The following is a 23884-nucleotide window of genomic DNA, read 5'->3' on the forward strand; positions in this document are numbered from 1 at the left end:
ATCGATCAATATACATTTTGCATACAAGACAGCCGGCGTATGCGTCGGAAAATAACAGCTGAAAAAAAAATTAAACGGCAACTGCAGAAACCTTCCAATGATTCGCCTCCTTGGAAAAGAAAGCTACGCTAGAGGCTTTTGTTTTTCACTGTATGCTGTCGTTTTTCCGCTGTCAGCAAAACACTTCCACCCCACCCCCCCTCATCTCGAAACAGGCGTTCTCTCTATGCCTCCTTCGCCCTGCCTGTCTATCGCTGTCTCTACGAAAAAGTGCCAAAATGATAAGAATTTTGCTAAACAGCTGCTGCCACGGGAACCTCGCCACAACGACCATATAACTGCAACAAGAGCGCCTGTTTTCTTTTTTTCTCTTTTTACAGAGTGAAGGGGATCGACCTCGGCTATACCAGCCTTCAGGACTGCCTGAAGAAAACGAAGCCGGCCAATCCGAGCACACTTCAGAATTACCTCAAGGAGATGCCCAACTATCTCAAGGTTATAGTGTGAGTCACCGCTTATTCCTCGCTTTTCCTAGATTATTGAAGTGAAAGCTTGCTCAGTGGGGCCGATGGCGTCCTGTCAAAAGACTAATGCATTTCCCCATAGACCACCGGTTGGTTGCCAGAAAAGCTCCGATAAGATTTCTGGACACACGGCGCGTGTGTGAAACCGGGCTTATCTTGTGTCAGAACTGTTACTTGAAAATCGCGGAAAAGGAGCGGCTGTAGACAAGACAATATACGCACCAATCATGAAGCAGGAGTACGATAGTATATCATTATCTCATAAACCACGTATCAGTATACATTTATATCGTTCATAGATGCGTTTTTCTAGTGCGGGAAAAGTCGTCGCACAAGTTCGTTCTTCCTTCAGAATTCGGATCTTAAAAGATTTGATGTTTAGTTAGAAGCACCTTCAACGAAGGTTGGACGTTAGATCTATGGATGGTAAATTTTTGTCAAGCTCCGCGGCTCCCATGCAGCACGGGGTGCGTGGGCCTCGTGGCGTCGAAAACGGGAAGCCAATTCGTGGAAATGCGGCACACTTCCCCGTTTCTGCACTAGCTCTATTGGCGTCTTGGTTTTGATCATTGAAGTGCAAGGACGCTAAGGTAGCCCTGTTAAAGAAATTGCAGAAATTTCTACCTGGCAATTGGAGCATAAACGCTTAAGCTGTTCTGTTATTCACGGGGCTGTTTCAAAGTCGACTTTACTTACCAATAGATTTCTGGAAAGAATTTTTTTGAGGCAATATAAGCGGTCTGAAGGTCATGGAGCCATAATGAATACCTTGTTGCACCCCTTGTAACCCTACAACAAAGATATAATATACACCGGCCACTTTAAAGTCAGTTTCACATGTGTACATAATTGCATTACTTAAAAGGCAAATTTTCAGTCGCAATATAAGCAGTCAAATCAAACGACGAAGGCCCAAGTCCTATTAAATATAAAGACCTGCTTACGCAATTAAAACACTATACAGCAATCTCCTCAAATCGGATGCCTATAAACACAAATACATTGCTGGGAATACTTTTTGGCGAAATATATTCGGTTCATGTGAAAATATTGAGGCAGTTGGCTGTTTTATTAGCATTTTCTTGCGCCGCGAAAGGTTGGCAGATCAAGCGTTACAGCCGTACATACGGGTTTTCTCTTTGAGTACACACGCACACGCACGCGCACACGCATTAACACACGCGCGCGGCTAACTCATAGGTAATTTAAATATCATGTGTAGGACGTGATAGTTCTGTTTAGCCAATCGTTAACTATGGGAAACATGGGAAATTCCACCGGCTAACAAAGTCGTTCATTCTCTCCGTTCTGTGTTTCCCAGCATCTTTTGACGAGCGCCAGCAACGAAGTTCCCTAAACAACTACGGACAATACATAGCTTCGCACGCAGTTGTGCTCTGCCCGTGTTCGAAAAAGAGATGGACTTCTGCAGGAAGAAGTCGGCCCTTGTCGTGTACCCCCTGTCAAAATAATTTTGCATGACACTAACAGAAGATCTTAAATTACAAAATGTTGTAGAACTTACCACAGCAGGATTCGATGGGGCGTCGGCGACGATGTGCGGACTCGAAATGTACGTTGGCGTGTTTGGCTTGCGCGGGAACGGGCGTACTGCTGCCATTTTTTAATTCCTCCCCAAACATTGCCGTCGCAGCGGCTAGATGGCGGCACCAATCCGTGAAATTGGCGGAAGACGAGAGGATCCCGCGAAGACAAGCATTGAAAACAGCCGGTTGATAGGATAGAAAAGCAATGGAACTGCTTCGGCAGTCACTTCAATAAAGGGTGACCGAAGTTTCGCTGATGCTTCATGTATAAACCGCACCAGCTGGCTGAGCCATCCCATCCGTAAAACCAATGATGTTAAGTCATTCCGCTTAATCCTCCTTGCTTGAATAAAATTCCAATCAAAGTCGCCAACGAAAAAGTTAATCATAGAAGACACGGTGTAGTGAAAACAAGTTGTGACAGCAAGGCAACTTGGTATATACAGTAGACTTCCGTTAATACGAACTCAAGGGAACTGTAAAAATTTGTTCGTATTATCAGAAATTCGTTTTAAGCGGAATTTTTATTTGCGTTGTGTGCGTTATAAGAGAGCAAGAATGTTGTTCGTCTTAACCATGGTGTTCGTCTTAACAGAGTTCGTCTTAACGGGAGTGCACGTATGTCCAGAAACCCAACAGTTAAGCACGGCAATTCGGCCACAAGAAGTATTTAGGCTACTTTTTTGCTCAAAAATAATAAATTTCGCAATGGTAGGAAGGAAAGACAAATGGTAGTAAATTACGTGAAATGGGAGAAATGAGAAAAAGATTGTGGGTTCGGAGGGATCCGATCCGACAGCCTTCGGATAACGCGTTCGATGGTCTACCAATTGAGCTACAGGAGCGACTGAGTTTCCCTTCATTTTCGTTTTTACCTAATTGTATGTAAGTATTTCCTTCGTTCAGGAGTGGTAGCCAGCTCCGCTCCGGCAACTTCTCTGTAAAGGGTACCTTCCTTTCAGCCCCCGCGGCACTAACTCGCTCGAGCATATATGCCATGTCAGGAACAGCGGATCCACTGGCCGCGAACTCTCGGGCGCAGCCTGTGGCATCGTGACTGCTGGAACCGAGACCCCCACCATTCGTGTAGCTTATTTATGATAAGTTGAAGCGCGGGACTCGTGAATGCACATGGCAAGGAAAGCCAGCTGTTAAGAACACCAACGAGGGCACAGGGAAAGCAGTTTTGTCGCTTCATTTTTTGAGCGAGAATGGAAAGTTTGGAATGATAACTTTTACTCTCTGGTAGGGGTTCGAACAAACAGCCTTTGGTTCATAGGTCTTTCGGAGCCGAATTGTCTCAGAAAAAAAAGTGCGAATTAGGAGCGCATGCATCGATGTGGTACTTCTGTCTTGTTGAGAGGAGAAATTTAATATTTAGATAAATTTCCTCGCACCTGTTGGGCGCCTCAACATATTTATTTATTTATTTATTTATTCAGGATACCCTTATGGCCCCAAGGGCATTAATACTGAGGGAGTGGAACATGAGCAGCACAACAAAAACGAAAATAACAAACATAACGCATAACTTGTCAACGCGTGTACAAGAAGAGGTAGTAATACAGCCAAATCTGGAAGCGTGTTCATACTCGCACGAAAACACATAAAAACACACACACAAAACAAATATAAGGTTATATTCTGGTTGATTAGTTTTATTAGGCATCTTTATGCATTTTTATGCCACGTAAAAGAACCGCAGTTGAATTCTTTGGGCACAATCGTTGAGTATGAACACGATTTCGCAGGGTATTTTTAAGGGGAATAGTAGTAACAGTAGTGCCACTTTGGAGTTGCCTGTCTGGCCGGAAATGGGTAAGGGATAGAAACGCAAATTCTCACGATTACGTCGTCTGCTCCCGCTCCTTTCGGTTGGAGTGGCCTCCTGGCCTCCCGTCCACCGGAGGCTTTCACGTGCGTGTGTGCGTGTATGCTGTCACAAAGTGCTTACCTTTCAGAGAAGCCCCTTGTAGCATCCGCCGTGATTAATCGTAGAAGGCGCAATACTTGACCGTTTCCTTTCGGTGTCAACAGACAAACTACACTCACGCATGCACTTGAAAGCTCCCGTCGGACGGGAGGCCAGGAGAGGTCTCAAACGGAAGGGGCGGGAGCAGACGACGAACCCGCGGACACACAAACTGCGGATTCACAGAACAGGGACCACCCCGTGGTCCTTATTTGGTGTTCGCTATTTCCAAGAGGCGCAAGTAATCGCTCAGTTAAGCCTGGCTAGCACGCGACGTGCTAAACGCGGCGCCAAGAGGCCAAGCACGTCAAGAGCTGCAAGGGATGCTGCGCTATTATCCGCTGTGAGGTAAGAGGTAATTACGGATAGCGTCAGATGCCCCCACCACCGCATCCACGAGTGCGCGGCACCACTAGAAAGCCACGTGGGCGCATCCAAAGGCTTGGGCTTGGCCCAGATGATCGGCTGTGCTGTATTGTTTTTTACGGGCGAACCTTGGATTCCTGCCGTAAGTACAGCGGTTACATGGTAAACGTGTCTGGAGCTGACGTAATGGCCTATGTTGAAGAGCGGGCTACGTTGCCGAAGGAACACTTCTCACAGCATGTAGTACGTGCGGACAAATGTTTACTAGCCCCGAGGCCTACATCAGTCTAAAAACGCGCAGACCGCTCCCTGCCACGTGATTTTGTTTCCTGTGGGTTGCCGGCATTTACTCTGCTTGTTTACCGTTTATTTATTTTTTTTGTTTTGTTTTACTCGTGCATGCGCAGCGGTGACCGGGATGCCCTCACTCGCGTCGCCTACGAGGCCGCCGTGGACCAGGCCAACGCCGGGGTGATCTACAGCGAGGTCCGCATGTTCGCTCAAATGATGAGCAGCACCACAACCAGCCTGCCGAAGCCCCATGGGTTCCACATGACCCTGAACTCGACCCGGGACGTCATCGAGGCCGTGCTGACCGGCTTCCACAAGGCCGAGCAGCTTTTCGGAATCAAGGCGAGGCTCGTCCTGGCTTGCTTCAGGGACAAGCCCGGTATGTCGCAAACGCGAGGCGACGGCCGGCTTTCCCCCTGATACCTCCGCGCTACTGATTGATTGATTGATTGATTGTGAGGTTTAACGCGCCGACGCAACGCAGGCGATGAGGCGCGCCGTAGTGGAGGGCTCCGGATTAATTTTGACCACCTGGGGATCTTTACCGGCGCAGAAATCTTGTACACACGGGCGTTTTTGCTTTTCGCCTCCATCAGAAAAGCGGCCGCCGCGGCCGGGAATCGAACCCGCGACCTCGTGCTCAGCAGCGCAACGCCTTAACCACTGAGCCACCGCGGCGGGTTCTCCACACTACTGAGAAAGCTGCATCGGATACTTCCGCAGCCTCTAGATTATTGTAAGCCTGTAGCTACAGCGACTGAACAATTAGTTTATACGACTTGGGAAACGCCTTTGGTACATCTCCTTACTCCTAGTTAGGCCTATAACTCCCAAAATGCCTGTACGAGCGTTAGTACATCTCTGCACCTTCAAGCAGACAAATCACGAATCGTCGCATCTGCATGCAAAAAATCTCCATACCCGTCATGTTGCTCAATACTAGCTTAGACGACGCGACATCGGAAGAGGAAATCGACTTTGTTCCAAATCGAGCACCGATTTGGCTGATGTTAGTAGGGTAGTTTCAGAGGGAGCGTCGGTCACGAGGCCCGTTAGAATTCCCGCAGTATACTTAACCGTACAACATGTCGTTCCAATTTTCGCGAAGACGAGAAAGCAGACACCTCGAGAACCTCCTAGAAGCCAACATTAAAAGGGCGCACCCATGTCGTTTGCGTTACAGTTCACTTTGCAAGAACGACGCCATTGGACCATTTGCGTGCATTTCTTAAAGGAGTACTGACACGAAATTCCAAAGCTGAGATAACTATGTATAGAACGCTTCGTTTTTATCAGGAGATATCTCCCAGCAAGTTTCAACAGCAACCGTTCAGCGAAGCATATTTAAAATCCATTTTAATCTTCGCCCGCACGAGAAAGCCCAGAGCGGACCGACATGACATCTGCTTGCCCCAAACTACCGACGTCGGGGCTACCGTGACGAAGCCGACGCCCTGGCTGTGGTGGGCGCGCGCTGCTCGGGCGCACGTCATGTTTACACATGGTTACGCACGTCGGGCTACACGTCATGGTTTCGGGACTGACGTCATGCTGCCCGGACCTGTGGGGACGGCGGTCTGGGCCGGTCTGGGCGCGCGCGTGAGCTCGCTCGCGCGCGCTTTCAGAGCGACAGCAATACGGCAAGAATGGTGACGTCACGGGATAACTCCTGTCATGGCGGCCGCTCGGCGTTCGTTTTGTCGAAACCGAAACTGACCCGAATAAACGACGCCGTAAATGAATGTTTACGCTGCGCTCGACCGTCTAATTTGTCATTCTATGATTAGTGGGCTGGTAGGCACGCATAGCAGCGAAAAAAACGTAACACCAAAATTTTGTGTCAGTACTCCTTTAAAACTCAGCGCAGCAGCCTTTGTGTGCTCTTTCCCGTATGTGATGCAAGTTTTAAATTATGGGTAACCTATTTATAGCTGCAAGAAAGTTCGTATTTCTTGTTCTATAAATAGCCGTGGCTAATTTCTACGACTTCCGTAAAATTTAAGGAATATTAAAGCTAGGAAACCGCTCCCGCGATGGGTCCGCAGTGTCTATACAGGTCGCTATTATAGGCTGTTTACTTCGACGTCTAAGAGTAACGTTTGCTGCGATGTTTATGAAGAGACGAGAACTCAGGCATCGTTTGGGTGTATAAGGTCGTAGGAGCGCCTGTTAAGTCGGTGCGCACACCCACCGCAGTGGCTCAATGGCTAAGGCGTTGCGCGGTTGAGCACGAGGTCGCGGATTCGATTCCCGGCCGCGGCGGCCGCTTTTCTGATGGAGGCGAAAAGCGAAAACGCCGTGTGTACGAGTTTTCGGCGCACGTTAAAGATGCCCAGTGGCGCGTTAAACCTTACAATCAATCAAGTCGGTGCGCACGAAGCTTTTGCACAAAACTCTATATCCGACTGCACACGCTTGCCAAACTTTGCTGAGTTATCCATTAATTGGCTTTACAGCTGAGTGACCATAATTCCGCCTAATTACTATATCGACGCTAATTTTCTTATTACATTAAAGCTGGGTAAAAATTCCAGACCCGCAAAAGGGGTGCGTGCACGTTAGAACCGACGACGCACTGGTGACTTGAGCAGGAGCAAAGTGAAATTGCTCTTGCGTTATTTCGCACGATCGCCAGTCCCGCGACATTCCGTTCCCGCGAGGGTGCAAGCCAGGCACTTCCGGTTGCCATGCAGGACATTAATTGAACGGGGTCACAGGCTGCGCCCCGTAACTAAAGCGACCTAAACTCTAACAAATCAGCGTTGTTAACGTAAACAACGCGTAGAATTGAACTTAGAAAACGTTTTTTTACAATACAAAATTGGCTGCGTATCTGCTCCTTCCGTTACAAATGCCACCGAAAGACGGTAGTCGACTGGCGCCTCTGGCGAGTAAATGCATCCCTTCTCTTTCCCGCTCACCTCTCATGCTTTTCCTCTCCAGTCTAGTTCCTTCCAAGATAACACGCTGCAGGTTCGCTGAAGTCAATTTAAATTTACCGCGTTTTACTGTTCCAAGTCGGGTGTCTCTATGCCAGTGGCGCCGTACGGCGGAGACGCGCGTGAATTGCAGCACCTACTACAACATTTGTAGAACCACGATGCCATACTACGTTCCAAGAGGAACGTAGATCCCATCTAGTGGAACCTTTCGTTGCTACTGCTGTTTGATTTCTTAAATACCGCCAGGAGGTAGCGCTGGCAACAGTAGGCGACGGTTTTCTGCCGTTGGTGTAGTATTATTCGCTATCGCAAGAACCAAGCATTCATAAAATGTTTAATGAAGGAACACTGTAAATATCACTTATGTATTGATTTTCTGCCTTATATTTGCTGTATGTCTTGTTCTTGTTCAACAATGTTGGCAAGCATGAACAGTGACAGCGCACTTAGACGTTTGGATTTGGCTGTGAGTATATAAGACTATTGCGCAAGCCTTTATTTCACTTTGACTAGGTGGCTGAATCGAGTCAGTCAGACAGACAGACAGACAGACAGACAGACAGGCAGACAGACAGACAGACAGACAGACAGACAAATTTCTGCGTTTTAGTAGCCCACGAAAGACTCTCGTCTTTAAAAAATGACCAAATGTGACTGGAAACCACGTCGTCTGCGTGAGAACCGAGAACCCTACCTCGAGGCTGCGGAAGCTGAACAGCGGCCTCGTTTCAGTAGTATCTCAAGAGAACAGCGAAAAGGTTAAAGCGAAAAAAAAAAAATAGATAGCGCCAGGTTATACCGGAAGTTCGGGTTTCTATTGATAAGGGAACGGAATATAGCGTTCCTCCCGCCAACAGCTCCCCCCAAGGATGTAACTATTGTTTCTATTGTTTTGTAAGCCTACGAGATAGCCCCGATACCTTAGTGTCGGGCTAGGCACAATTAACATTTGCTGTACGTAGCCCGCATTTTAAATTCCTTCGCCTAATGTAGGCTTTCTTTATTAAAAAGCGCGTTCAGAAAAATGTTTTGTTTACAAAACCTTCCGTATCGCCGATTAGATAACGTCAACTGCGGAGACACGGGGGGTTCGTTTACAGTGCGTGTTTGGACTTTAACAAACGCAAATGGAGAATTAAAGGACGCGGAAGCAGATTGGCCGCGGTCCCATTTGTGGCTGTATTGTGAAGTTTACCGCTCGCAATCTATTATTTGACTTCTTGGCGGAAGTCGGCAGCCTTAGTTTATCGGCAATGGGCGGCAGATGAGAAAACACCAGCGCCGTTTACGGTCGCCGCCAAAACTATACCCCAATGCCGTCACAGTGGTTTGCAACGTGTTTTCACGCTATCTGAGCCTTCGAAATTTTGGTTTCTCGACTTTTTATTCCTTCCTATAACTCTTTGCTCACGCACGGGTCGCACGGGTTAAACATGTATCCAGGCCATACAGTTTAGCCCCGTGGGCTTAACAGTGTGTTGTCACAGCCGACGTCATCAAATCGACGAGGAAGGTGGCGCAAGGGGGATGATACTTTTTTGGAACTCACTTTTGATGCCAAATGTACGTGTAAATCAACCAGAAACACACAACGCACGGATTCCGTATCCTGAACTTCGATATGGTAAGATAGTTAGACAACGTTTCCCGACTCAGTTAGAGTCCCTTTAAAGCTTTATACAAGCTGGTACGTCGTGAAACCACATCGAAAAACCACGACACTTCACCACCGTGGTTAGAGCGGTTTCCTTTCGCCGTATGAGGAACGAGATTAGGATCTCTGCTTGCACAGTGTGGAGCATTTAACGACGATAGTCTTTCTTGGGCTGCTTGAATGCAGAAACTTTGGTCTGTCTGTCTGTCTGGCTGTCTGTCTGTCTGTCTTCTGTCTGTCTGTCTGTCTGTCTGTCTGTCGGTCTGTCTGTTGTCTGTGACTCGATTCAGCCACCCGGCCAAAGTGAAACAAACTGCGCAATAGTCTTAGAGTGTGAATTAAGACGGGTTCGTTGGTTCTCGTCGCCCGTTCAGTTTCTTTGCGCTGTTTTTGCAATAGTCTTATACACCCACAACCAAATCTAAAGTCTAATTCTGGTATAATTGTTCGTACTTGTCCACATTGTTGAACAAGAACTAGACACTACGCGAATATGAGGCAGGAAATCAATACATGAGTGATATTTGCATGTTCCTTTATTAAAAAAATTCACGGATGCTTCGTTTTTGCGATAACAAATAAAATACTACATCAACTGCACAAAACCATCGCCTGCTGTTGCGCGTGCTACCTGGCGGAATTAAAAAAAAATTAGGCGGCAACAGCCACAAAAGATTCCACTAGATAGTTTCCACGTTCGGCTTAAAACGCCCCTGGAGTAGGGCAACGTGGTTCTATAAACGTTGTAGTAGGGCGCCTCAATTCACCCGCGTCTCCGCCATACGGCAGCGCTGGCTTCGAGACACGCGACTTGGAGCCGTAGAACGCGGTAAATTTAAATAGGCTTGAGCAAACCTCTAGCGTGTTATCTTGGGAGGAACGAGACGGGAGAGGTGAGCGGGAAAGAGAAGGGAGGCATTTACTTGCCAGGGGCGCCAGTCGACTGCCGTCTTTAGTCGACATTCGCAACAAAAGGATCAGATACGCGGCCAATTTTAGGTGAGGAGTACCTTACCACCGCACAACGTCCGTCCGCGTCCGTGCGCATAGCATTTACAATGGCAAAAGAAAAATCACACAGGCACCGGCAGGATACGAGCCTGTGTCTGGTAGACCAGACAGAGTTAGTGTTAGTCGTCTTACCTATTGGGCTACGACCGCGAGTTAGTACGCGAGAGTCAAACGGCTTACTCCCTCGCCTGTAACGGTGCGGAGTACCTTAGGACCTCCCAATGTCCGTCCGCGTCCATCCGTGCGCGCACCGCCATCAAGCGAAAATCAAGCGAAATTTGATTTGAGCTAAGAGTCGCAGTTTCATTTAGGGAATGATCAAGGTGCAACTCACGGCTCAAATCGAATGAAGGTCAGGGCGCAACTTGGATGCCATTTCGAGTTCCCGTACTCCGCACCCTCGCCATCATCCACGGAGTGGAGATGCTGCCATTTTTGTTACTACGCGTTATACTGGCATACAAAGCGCGCGTTGGAGGAGTTTTAGACGTGGTGGTTCGAACGTGAGGCGTGTATATCAGTCGTTGAAAGAGACTGCTGGAAATGGCATCGATGATCTACGCTGCCGATTGCATCATCGCCTCGCTTGCTACCGCAGAGTGGGCTGCCGAGGTGCTGGCCATGTGCCAGGAGTACCACAACAAAGGCGTGGTCGGCATGGACGTGTGCGGCGTGTTTGCGCCCAAGCAGACCGCCAGCGAAGGCGAAGAAATCCTTCACCCAGCCGTCATCGATGCCTTCAAGGTACGCCCAGTAACGCGCCTCTATACTCTCGCCGTTGAGGTTTCGCTGTTTCACGCAGTCCGGGCAGTGTTTTAAGGGCCGTAAAGACAACGTGTAACTGGTTAATTAAAGCGACTGCTTTGTGCCCGTATTAATGGAAATAATTTTATCGCAAACTTCGAACAAATCATGAAGATATTAAACAAAACACGCGGAGCAGCGGCGACTTCCCATAAACTTTTATATGACGTCACAGAATCTTGTTTGTGTGATTGGCGGCCACCGACGTCGGTCGCTGATAAGAAACATGCTGGGAAATTGTAGTGGGGCATTTCGCATCACTTGAATGCTAACGGGCAGTTAACACACTGATATTTTTCAGTGCTTGCCCAGAACAAGTTACTCCTGCCAATAACACGTCACTGTAGCGCGAAATTTGAAAGATTTTCAATACTACTTACGTTTTTTTTGGTTAAAAATGGCCTCGTATCTGCTCCTTTCGTTGCAAAAGCCAGCGAAAGACGGTTGTCGACTGGCGCCCGTGGCAAGTAAATGCATCCCTTCTCTTTTTACCGCTAAACTCTCATGCCACTTTTCTCCCGTACCGTTCCTCCCAAGACGATACGCTGGAAGTATGCTCAAGCCAATTTAAATTTACCGCGTTCTACTGCTCCAGGCAGGGTGCCTCGATGCCAGCGCTTCCGTACGGCGGAGACGCGTGTGATTCGAGCCACCCTACTACAATGTTTATAGAAACATGTTGCCCTGCTCCACGTGCATTCCAAGCGGAACGTGTGACCTTTCCTTACTCTGGCCCTTTGATTTCTGAAACTTCCGCCAGTAGCTATATTGGCGCGGGCAACAGCAGGCGAAATTGTCTACAGTTGATGTAGTATTTCATTCGATATCGCAAAAAGCAAGCATTTACAAATTTCCTAATAAAGAAGCACTGCAAATATCACTTATGAATTGATTTTCTGCCTCAGTTCAGCGTAATGTCTTGTTCTTGTTCAACAATGTTGACAAGTATGAACATTGCCACCGGGCTTAGGCGTTTAGGTTGGGCTGTGGATATATAAGACTATTGCGCAGGTTCAGTTTCACTTTGACCGGGTGGATGAATCTAGTCACAGACAGACAGACAGACAGGCATACAGTAATACCAAAATTTCTTCGTTTAAGTAGCCCAAGAAAGGCCCTCGTCTTTCGTGGCTAGAATGCAGCTGAGTGAGGTACTGTAGCATAGTTGCTTCAAATTAAACAAAGTTGTATTTTGTTTTCATGGCCATTTTAAAAGCGCTTACGGTTCTATACACTCGCAGTTCGTCACGGTAAATGCCAGAGTCGCTTATGACATGGAACCAAGACTGCGCACCACTTATATACATGGGGCGCTATCCGGGGCGTGACTATAGGAGTGGACGCGAGGACGCATGCGAGGGTTTATTCGCAGTGCTTACATGTTTATTTATTTATTTGTTACATATACCCCGGAGGCACTGTGCTGGAGATAAAGGGGGGGGGGATTCCGTGAAGACGGGCAGTGAGTTCAAACGCGGTCTTTCGCGGACCGAATAAATCCATATTTGAAGCGTGTCAAGCCGGCGAAATACTTAGCTGAGCAATAAACACAGATTCAGTTAGTTAGACAAAAGCTTGGGATGGGCGGTTTTTAGAAAACAAGCTCGAGTTACGGAACGGGAGGCGAGTCACGAAACAACGCTGGCCGGCGTAAAGATTCACTGTTACATAAACGTGTTGCGATTCGGTTACGTTGTGTCAGACATTCGTGTGGAACCAACCGGTGTGTGAGACAATATAGTCGTACAGGATGGGTTTTATCGTGGGAATCACGCTGCCTCTAGGAGATATGACCGAGCGTATTTTGTTTGAAAATTTACACAAGTCACTGTTCTTTCATCCTGGCTATTTTGTCTTTAGAAGCGAAGGCATGACGTCACTCGTTTCAAAATCTGACTTCGCTGAGCCTAGCCGTATACAGTCGCCGACCGTTTTTTCGGACTCGACGGGACCCGCCGATAAGTCCGAATAATCGGTAGTCCGAAAAAAAAAGGATCCACTGAAAAAAAAAAAAAAAAACCTTTATTGGCCGAACGGCTGGGAAAACGTACGTATGCGCGTCTGTACACCCACGCCTACGCGCGACTAAGTCCGCCTCTATTTCCGCCAGCGTTTGTCCATCACTGTAGGCAGACAATAGCACTGTTAGGGCTCGCGCTAGATCAGTATTTGATGCCTCTGGCGTTGATGACACGTCATCATCGGAATCGCTGTCCACTTGCGCCGGTTCGAGGACCTGGCGTACGATTTCATCGTCATCGAACTCGGCCCACGGCAGGACGGCACTATCGATGTTGGCGAATTCTTCAAACGTAGCCGCTCCCACATCGACATCGCTAGCACGGAGGTCATTGAAAATGTCGGATGCTGCGGCAGGCGGCATCTAAGCTGTGGGGTTCTGTACTGTGTGACTATCCTCGTCCTCAGTGCCAACCACAAATCCCGCATGCTGAAAGCAGTTGCGGATAGTGTCCTGCGTCACTGCCCTCCAAGCATCAGACAGGATGCTGATAGCCGACAGCACATCCACAGCGTAGCTTTTGTCAATATCCAGACGCAGCAGCATGCACACGACTCAGAAGGCACGATCGGTAGTGCAGCTTCAAGTTCTTCATGACACCTTGGTCCATGGGCTGCAACACACTTGTGGTATTCGGCGGCAAAAATTCAAAGGTGATCACTGGACCTGGCGACACAGGTCCCGTAAGAGCACCGTGAAGCACCGAAGCTGGAGTCCGAAAAATCGAACGGCGGGCTGTGCGGCGTCCGAAATATTGGTCGTGGATATACATGTACTTCAGTAGGACAAGTGGCCGTGCCGCGAAGGTGTCCGAATAAACAAGCGTGTCGGAATTTTCGGCGTCCGAACAAACGGTCGGCGACTGTATATGCACTGTGCTCCGTTGAGCGAGTTGACGCTTGTCGCATCGTATGTCTTGTCTTAGCTCCCCTTCTCCCGGTAGTAACTAGGCCACCATTTTATCCGTAAGGCTCCTTCGAGATATCTAACCTTCTGGAACGACGAAGGAGCAATGTTAAATTCGACCCTACCAGTTTGTTGATTAAAAAAAACTGTGGTTGATTCCTCTGTCATAGAAATCGGTAAAGCACGACAGTGAAATGTGCAGCGAAGTGTTCAGCGAAAGGAGCATGATTTTCGGGATAGGCCTCCTGCGCTGCCCAGGGGGCGCTGCGCAAGCGGCTTCCGGGCAGTACTTCCGGGTAGTACAAAGCTGCGCGGGTCCCATAGGATCCCGTGTTGACAGAAGCAAAATGAGCTCGACGCTCCCGATTATTTTGCGACGTGGTCACCGGCTCATCCCCGACGCGTCCGATCCATTTCAGCGATCAACTTGGCATTAGGGGAATAAGCTTTGCAGCGCTAAACACGTTTACAGCGCCGACGAAAGTGCCGGTACCGTGACGGCGTCTGCTACTCATAGGTTCACCGATCGATGGTCGTACGAAGTGAAATTTTAAGTGAAATTTACAGTTTAAACTAATACTCTAGGTGACAAATACTTCTCAAAAACAGCCTATCAAAAAAGAAGAGTGACGTAATCGGCGATGATCGCACTTTAAAAAGCCAGCGAGTCCGGCGGATCGCAGGCTCGCCTGCTGCTGTGCGCCGCTCTTTTGCGTACCTGCACACTATGCGTGCACCTTCATTAAACAGTGCTTGTTTGCGTCGCCGTTACGAATACACGGTGCAGCGTTAGCTTGCCGTTTTGTTGCGTGTCTCAGTGACAAAATGGCGCGACCGTCAGAAGCGTGAAATCTGTTTTGCGATTCCGAAATTAGTGGCCGTAAAACAAAGTGGTCGGGCGAACTAAGACGCCGCTCGCTTTCCTTGTTTGCTCTCACTTTACTTAATTACGCCCTTGCAGCATACATTCCCAGTTCGCACTTAATAGTCTAGAATGAGGGTCAGCAACGGCCGAGTTCCATGCAGCCGACACGGCGGAGGGCTGGACGGCAAATCGGGTGGGAGGAGGAGGGGGGCTTTGAATGCAAACATAAAAAAATCAGCGAATTTATAATAATATTTGACAATAATATGTCGAAGTGTGAAGATTAGTGGGGGGGGGGGGGCAATTCAACTGGAGGACGCCAATTCTCTGTTCATTGTATTGCTGTCTAACTCCATTTGAAGTCAAAACTGGCGTGTTGGCGTTCAGATTCGACGACCCCTGCACTAGAAAACCAACACAGTCAGTGATGATCGTATATGTAAATATTCGGGGCCCCGCGCCGTGTATGCGGCTGTGTTATGTTATGCTGTGTTATGTGATGTTATAGAAGTACACATCTCTGCAGGCAGCGGGCGTGTGATTCGGTGCATGTTTTGCGTCCTTTAATAGCGCTTCATTTGTTTATTTGGCGCTATTGCCCCACCTACTCGCTAGTATACATGTACCCTGCCGTTCGTAAATCGCGCGGCGTAAAACGTTATGCAAGAATAATTTAGTTTGCGAAAATACGAAACAAAATTTCCACTCGTTTCAAAGGTGGTGCCAAGCCGGCAGTGTCAGCTGAGTCGGCTGCGCAATTCTTGCGTTCGCTTGCATGCTCCCGCTGAAGCAACCTTTTGCAGTTACCTCAGGATATAGCATGAGGAGCGTTCCGTGTTTATGCTACTCGTGAACTTTCCTTTGTCGACCGCACGCAAGAAGAAAAAACTTAACTGTCGTCAAACAGTTAAACCACCCGTCCTGGCGATACTGTCCCACGCCGCGACCACCGCGACAGCTCGCTCAAAAGAAAGCCGACAAATCGGCTTCTTTTAGCGGATATTATTTTGTTTAGCCTCTGCCACTACTTTAAGGGCTATTTCATACAGTATGCAGTCATTTAAACACGCCACAAAGCGCCACAACCAACTTTCACTCTGGCTTGTAATTGAAAACACATGGAGGGCGGCGAGGGTCGTCTGCTTTTGTACTACCCAGAGGCGTCGGCCGCTAGGGGCGCTGCATGTCGCCAAAACTCCAGCGCAGGAGGCCTATGGCGGCTGTCTTGTCGCTGTGCTTGGTGAGCGACGTCCTGCTAGCAGGTATCTTCAGGAAAAGTGCGACAACTTCGCTCCTGTTCCTGGTGTAAACGGCAGACGGTTGCGTTGCGACGAGCTCAGCTTGTGGAACGTGAGAGGTTGATTTTGTAGCTTGAACCGTGCACGCCCGAACGCGTTCCGCTACCCGCTGGGGTTTCTCTTCGCGTCATATCTGTTGGCGTTCGCGCCATTCGCCCGTCGGCGTCGCTACGACGCAGCTTACGCCAACTGTCGGCGCTTGTTAGCATCATGATGCACTACTCCGCTTCACACCTCTTAGAGGGCAGCATCATCCGCGTCAATGAACCTTTTCTGGCGTTTCTCCTGTGTTCGTTGTGCTGGCGTCATTTCCGTGAGGGATATGACGTCATCGAAATCTTGGTGTCTCCGGGAATACAACACTTTCGTGTTAAAAGTAATCAGAGTTTTGAGGTGGTGGTTTGAGAAGACTCCGAGATGCGATTTCGGAGCCTTCTCCACTGCTGAAGGACCAGCAGCAAAGACAGAGGCGGTGACAGGAAACCACTATCAATGATGTGGGCATGTATGAGACATGCCAAGAGATTTAGTATATGGAACGGTCCTTCAAATATAACATACGTGTTGAAGCATTCTTTCAACTGTTTCGTGGCGGGTTGTTGAATGGAGTGACACAAACAGACCAAACATTTTGGGTTCATCTAGCCCCCCATTCTACCCAATTTTTTAAAAAATTAGCAGTGGATTAGCGCGGCTATGCCAGGATATGCGTAGCGTGAGCTAAGGTTCAGCAATCCAATCCAATCTAATTTAATTCAATCCAGTCCAGTCCAGTACAGTAATTGCTCCTCGCGCATGCGCAGCACGGCTGTCCAAGAGCCACGCGAAATGGCTATCAAGCGGCTCCGGCGCAGCGTCAGACTTGGCTACTGCGCAACGGAGGCGCACAGCTGGGCACGTGCCGGCGCCAGTGCGTCTGCCGCGGCTATGACGTCATTCCTCTGGAATACGCAGACTGGCGAATGTGCAGACCCAATTCTCTACACACCCTCGCTATAACTGGATTGGATTTCAAATACAATCCAATTTAATCCAATCCAATCCAAATCTAATCCAATCCAGTCCAATCCAATGCTCCTCGCGCTTGCGCAGCACAGCCCTTCAAGGTCCACGCGGCACTGCTCAACCACGGCCAGTGTAGCTCACGCTACAAAAACGCGCTCATGCACTCCAGCAAAGCTGTAACGGCCTACCGATTTCGAAGTAACGTGTGACCGGTATTTGCCGTTGCCACGCTGACACTGCTGCGCCCGCACCACCGCCGCCCCTACCCGCCTTTATCCATTTATTTGTGCCTCACGCAGGAGCTCGCTGCGCACGGGAGCTGTTGCGAGAGAGCTAAACCCAGCCGATATCTCTCCCCTTACTTCAAACTCCTCTCCGACCTGGTTTTCTCGCGTATGCGCACAGGGTTGCGCCCGAGGAGTTCCTGCATGTACGGGACCACCAGATTTTAATTTCGCCTGTCCATATAAAGCTTCGCTTTAAAATCCAATTGGGAGTCACTGCTTGCGTCCTTTTTATAATATTGTCCTGTCCGGTTTATGCTGTTGTTTTATAATCAGTTATTCTCTTTCATTAGTTCTACTTTTATTAATCCGAACTGTGATTGTGCCCCCTTCGAATTAATTTAACGATGAGCGGTCGGTGGAGAGTGGTGGACAATCCGTCGAAAGAAAGGCGCAGCGCCTGCGCGCGCGGGTCCACACGCTTAACCAGGTAAAGGTTCGCTTTAAATGGGGTTGAACGCGGTTAAACCAAGTTTTCTAGCGAAACCTCGGTTTTCGCGCTGAGAGTGCTCAGTGAACGCGCTTACAACTGCACCGCAAGGCGAAACACAGACGCTATTCGGCGCAGTCGGCACTGTAAAAGTGCAGTAAACTTCGATGCAGCCAGTGCCTCCTTGCGTCATTTTCTGATGGAGCGCCACCTTACTCTTTCCTCCCGTCCACTTGGAGCGAACGAGAGATTAGACGTCTTCACTCCGCACAAGCGCGCACGGTGCTGGCTTGACCTTGGCTGAGCTTGAAGGTCAGATGGACGTTACGAGCCGTTTTCTGCTAATAGAGCTTTCGCTCTAAAAGGCTATCGTCTTTGAAAGCTGCCTGCATGCCTCGTTGCAGAAAGCGGCCACTCTGGGCGTGCACCGCACTGCGCACGCCGGCGAGGCGGGTCCTCCGAGCAACATCTCGCGCGCTATCGAGGAGCTGTGCGCGGAGCGCATCGGACATGGCTACGCCGCCATGCGCGACGGCGGCGCCCCATTCCGTATGGCCCTGCAGAAGGGCATCCACTTCGAGGTCTGCCCGAACAGCAGCTACCTGACCGGAGCCGTCAAGCCCAGTGAGGAGCACCCGATCCTCATGTAAGCGCATGCACCCTTTTACATGCGCCACATAACAGAATTTCTCGGGAATCAAGCTGCAGACACATTTGCGTCCGAGCTATCCGGTTTTCTGACGCAGTGCGATAAAATATCTAGCGGGTTGAACGAGCGCAGGAGCGGCCGAGCTGGGATGTTTTGGCAGCCAAACCAGTTTTTAGGGTAGTAAGACACGTGCGCAAGCGCGTCCTTTTGCGCTCATGTGTTTCTCCCTGCCTGCATTGAATTGCCTGCCATTCACTCCCTCCTGACCACGCGCTAATATCCCCCCTCGCACACCTCGACATCCCGGAGTTCGCTGTTTAGGTACCAGTTTCCTTTACGGGCGGTAAAAACTTCACTTTATCGAACGTCAGGGGAACGAAACTTTCGCTTTCTTTTAAACCCTCCAAGGTGTCAATTATTCCTGTTCCAGCGAGTGCTGGCGGAAAGAATTTTTTAATTCACAGCTTTGAATTCTACGAGCTTGCTCAATGACTTGGCTAGGCCCTCTTGGGGCAGTTGGAACGTCTAACGACACCCGAAACATTTGCCTGGCGCAGCGCGTTCGCGGCTGAGTTATTGCGGTAACGCATGAGAACAGTGGCCGCGGTAAAGTTCCCAGGCTTCATATCGGTTTCTGCCAGTTTACGTTTTCGGGCGCACGTACCTTTCATCGATGTTCACACGTTTCAGCTTGTGACATGCAGACCCGACAAGTACACCGGACGTTTTTGAAACATAAGGATGCTTGGAGGTATGGGTTGGAGGGATACCTCGCTACAGTTGTGTCGGGCAGAAAACGATCCTTTCGTTGCACAGAGGGAATTGGAATTTAAATGAACAGATTTAAGATTGTCTGCAATCATTATTGCGGGATAAAATAAACACGGAAAGACAGTAGGGTGACATATGAAGGGGCGCTGTCCGGCCGGCAAAACCAAAAATAAGCCTGTGTGGATATAACCTCGTAAGACCCCCATGGGAAGTTCCACTAATGTGACGGTGAAGCAGCGAATGTCATGCTTGCATCGTGTGTTAAACGTCGACCTTAGGTTTCTATGTGACCAGACTCGGACAACTAGAGGCCAATTGAACTCCGTATGTTGACACGAGAAAACGATCGAGCCCATTTTCTTAATTCTTCCGATTCCGGCAGCTGCTCACGGCTTTCATGTCACTCCATCATAAATGCCACAAAAAGATGGAACCATGCCCTTGTCAATCCTGCATTGTTTTGCATTAAAATCTTGCATAAAAATATGCACAATGTACGCGTGCCCGCCGGCATTGCGGTGAAGTTCCAAGAGTAGCGGAGGGCGCAGCGGGAAGAGCGTTTGCTCAACATTTTTGAACTGGTTCAGTGGCCACCGTTCGGCTTTTGTGGTCTGGAGTACGTTTAGAAGTTGATCATTCTTATTGCTTATCGGCTTTTTGGCTTTTTTCGTTTTGCCATGAATTCTTCTCTTTGCACCGTCAAAACTGCACCACTCGTCGCAACAAGCGATAAAGCGAGCCACTCCGCGACGCATTTCCAAAGCCGTGCTGGTAGCAGTTGTATCGAGCCTCCGACAGGTGGCGGCACGAGTCGCACCCGAGAGAGAGAGAGAGAGAGAGAGAGAGAGAGAGAGAAAGAGAGAGAGAGAGAGAGAGAGAGAGAGAGAGAGAGAGAGAGTAAACTTCGTTCTGCAAAAAAAAAGAGCACGTGCATGGTTGGATTCTTCATTTCAGGATCCTGTTAGAGCTTGCTGCCTTCTTCACGCGCTGCTGGAGCGGGCCAGTTCTCTCTCCCACTGCTCAAGGGAAGCTGCGGTGCCGTCACGCGATGACGTCATCGCTCGACTAGGTTTTCTTGCGCACGTCGCCCGCCCAACCAACCGTTCAAACTGCATCGCTATTAAAAGAACGTATTCTGGCCAGCTTTCTGGCATGAAGCATTTCAGTTTCACTGGAGGCGTAAGCTTGTATGTTGCAGTTCTTGAGTTCTTGTCTCCTATGCAACGGCTCAGAAACCTTTGACAAGCACTGTACGTAACGTCGCCAGGGGCTCGCGAGCGGAGAAGGGCGGTGTCCCGGACATGAGTTACGGGTGCGTTCCACAGCTTGGGATGTCTCAGCGACAGAGGAGGAGGAGGAGGAGGAGGGAGGAGGAGTGACCTGGCTAAAGCGCCTGGCTGTGGTGTGCGGACGCAGGTGCAAGAAGCGCGGTGCGAGCTTCTCGATGAGCACCGACGACCCCACCATCACGCACACCAGGATCGACGACGAGTACCAGCTGGCGCTCAAGCTCGGATTCACGCCAAAGGACATCCTCGAGTCGGTACGTGCGACCATTCTCTCAATAATACTTTCGACCTTTAGTCATGAGGCCTTTTTACACCGTCCACGGCCGAGTCCGGGACTCCTGCATTCTCCATGCTTTGTGTCCGCGTACATCAAGCCACCTACGGGGCAGAACCTTGGAGGTTCACTAAAAGAGTTCAACTTGAATTGTGGACTACTCAGCGAGCAATGTAACGGAAGATGAAAGGTGTAACGTTAAGGGACAAGGAGAGAGCGGAGTGGGTCAAGGAACAAACTCGTGTTAAGGACATATTAGTAGAAATTAAGAAGAAGAAATGGGCATGGGCAGGGCATGTAATGCGAAGGCAAGATAACCGTTCGTCATTAAGGGTGACAGAGTGGATCCCTAGAGAAGGCAAGTGTTGTCGGGGGCGGCAGAAAGTTAGATGGGCAGATGAGATCAAGACGTTTGCGGGGATAAGTTGGTCGCAGTTAGCGCAGGACAGGGATAATTTGGAGATCTATAGGAGAGGCTTTTGCCCTGCAGTTATCTTAGATAGGCTTATGATGATGACGATGATTATGATGATGACGACGATGCCTTCTATTCCCAGCTCCTACTTTTCTGGATGGTCTCAGGTTTATAGAATATGCCCACTATTCAACATAAAGATTCCTCAACTACGTTCTGCCATGTGATGTATCATTTAATTGTGGATACCACAGCTAAGTTGCCTGCGCTCGACATAGCTCTAGCGTTTAACGCCGGCTGGCGTATAGTGGAGCCTATCCAGGGCTAGAGATTTGTAGCACGTCCTGCTGTGTCGTCCGCTAATAGAGGTGGTGGCCCAATTTTAGGGAGAAACTTTGAGCTTTTCGCTATCTTTGCATTCGTGGAACGGCATCTACTGTGCAGGAGCATTCGGAAAATATGGCACGCTGCGACCTTCGCCGAACAGGCTGCACAGTTGGTGCTACACTGCCAGAGTGAATTCTTTCGAGAATGAGGGATGGTGAAACAGGACCAGAATATATATATATATATATATATATATATATATATATATATATATATATATATATATATATATATGTTTCTGGGTTGTGGACATTTTATGTCAGGCGGTACCATACAGTAACAGAATAGCTTTTTACCACCAGAGTTATCCGACTGTACATGCTTTGATCGCCTTCCTGTACCCACCAAGCACCAAACATAAAACAATACGACTGCATCGGGGGAAGTGACGGGAATGCCGTGAAACTACATCTATAAGTTGATTCCTGGTTGATTGGTTTATTTACTGACTGGCTGAAGAGTCACAATGCGCAAACAGCATCAAGAGGATGGAATACAGCGCGAGTCCCGCCTCTCCCTTTTTCTAAATTCGCTGTCGTCACGCTGTTGGAACACGATGTACCAGTACAAATTTGCCGAATTGACAGTCCTGCAATTCATGGCTAAAGCAGCGACTGATTTGTTTGCTCGTTGGAACATTTCCAGAACCGCAACGCCATTCAGGCCTGCTTCCTGCCCCCGGGTGAAAAACAAGCTCTGCGCAAGTGGTTCGACGAGCTCAATGGAACCACCAACGTGTAGGAAGTCGGACCACGCTTCGTCATTGGCTGCCCTGCCGGCCCAGGATGCTGCTCCCTGACTTCCTCACCTGACTGGACGCAGTGACTCACCGTCTGTGCGCTGGGCCGAGAAAATTTGTCCCGGGAGTCACACTTCTCGCGTTGGGAAATGAAGAACATTGGTCACTAACTCTTTAAAATGGTCATTTTTTGATGCACCTCTTCTAACAAAGATAAAAATTCCCGCCGTTGATGAATGTTTTTGTAGCGTGAGCTACACTGGCCGAGGTTGAGCAGTTTTGCGTCTCCTGGAGAGCCGGGCTGCGCATGCGCAAGGAGAAGTAACGTCTCACGGCGCACACGCTGGCGCGCCAGAGCCGCCGCTGCTGCGACAGGATTGGATTGGATTGGATTAAATTGGATTGGAAATTGTTTAGCAGCCGTAAGCATGATAATCAACAAATCCTAGAAACCAGGAAACCTAAGAATAACCAGCTGAACCTTAGCTCACGCTACGTATATCCTGGCATAGCCGAGCTAAGCCACTGCTAATTTTTGCTTTGCACTTTTTGGTTATTTTTGTTGCTGCTTAAAACGTCTGCAATTTTTAAAGTTCTGGTCGTGGTTTTACCGCGACGCGCTAGTTATGATTTTTTCCAGGAGTGGTTACATGTTCCGTGCCAGGCTGTTGGCAAGGCGCCCCTGATCCTGATTAAATGTAAGAAGACATGCAAGTAGTAACAGCGTTGCTCCCACAAAGCAGATGTCTTGGCGAGGGTAAAAATTCGTGGCTATTGGGAACATGCCAACAAAATGAAAGCTACGTTTTCTGTCACTACTTCTACAAAAGGCATTTTGAACAAGGATACCCTCAACGGGTTTTACGTCAAGGCAGGTGTTTATGATTGAAAATACCCACAGTTTAGCAACCTTGGTAAACCACCTGGGTGGTTGAGAACGTCTTCAGGTTCGTCAAAAAATAGTTTTCAGTGTCTCGTCAACCCAGTATTTATGAATAACAGTGCCATCAGCGCTCGTGTAACAGATTGTACGTTCACCTGTGCACGTTTAAGGTTCCCAAATATATCTGTTGTCCTCCTCCACGGCCCTTCTCATAGCTGAGGTGTAGCTTAGGGGCATTGAACGTCGAAATCTGAGTTATTTGTTCAGATGTGCTTCTCATGGATTTGTTCTTTCCGCACAGGTTTTCAACGAGAGCTATACTGCGACTGTTATGCTCAGAAATCGTTTGCTTGTGTGCTGTTCTCTTTTGATCATGAACCGATATCGTCCGCTCATTCAGAAAAAAATAAATAAGAAAACAACAACAAAAAAAGAAAACGCGTATTCCCGCCAAAGCAATCGGTCTTAAAGCAAAACTTTTGTTTACGCTGATTATTTTTGCCTTGACTTTGACTTTCGCGCCATACCTTGTCTCCTTCTAGATCTTGCTGAAATACG

At 48.7% G+C, this 23884-nt stretch overlaps 1 protein-coding gene across 1 annotated transcript; it reads left to right on the forward strand.

Moving 5' to 3' along the window:
• Positions 1–385: 385 nt before the first annotated feature.
• On the forward strand, positions 386–23611 carry Adgf-b (Adenosine deaminase-related growth factor B). The gene is made up of 6 exons (XM_077701770.1): positions 386–503; positions 4817–5079; positions 10906–11051; positions 18324–18565; positions 20756–20882; positions 22350–23611. Exons 1-6 carry the CDS (start codon positions 478–480, stop codon positions 22443–22445), a joined length of 900 nt encoding a protein of 299 aa, XP_077557896.1. The 5' UTR covers positions 386–477; the 3' UTR covers positions 22446–23611.
• Positions 23612–23884: the final 273 nt, after the last annotated feature.

This window comes from Haemaphysalis longicornis, unplaced genomic scaffold (assembly GCF_048455015.1).
Source record: "Haemaphysalis longicornis isolate Haplotype H1 unplaced genomic scaffold, Haemaphysalis longicornis Haplotype H1 scaffold_3, whole genome shotgun sequence".
Lineage (NCBI taxonomy): Eukaryota > Metazoa > Arthropoda > Arachnida > Ixodida > Ixodidae > Haemaphysalis > Haemaphysalis longicornis.

Coding starts and splice junctions, on each gene's coding strand:
- Adgf-b (XM_077701770.1), top strand. CDS start 478: ATGCCCAACTATCTCAAGGTTATAGT. Junction 5,080..10,905: donor TTGCTTCAGGGACAAGCCCG/GTATGTCGCAAA, acceptor TTGCTACCGCAG/AGTGGGCTGCCGAGGTGCTG. Junction 11,052..18,323: donor CCGTCATCGATGCCTTCAAG/GTACGCCCAGTA, acceptor GCCTCGTTGCAG/AAAGCGGCCACTCTGGGCGT.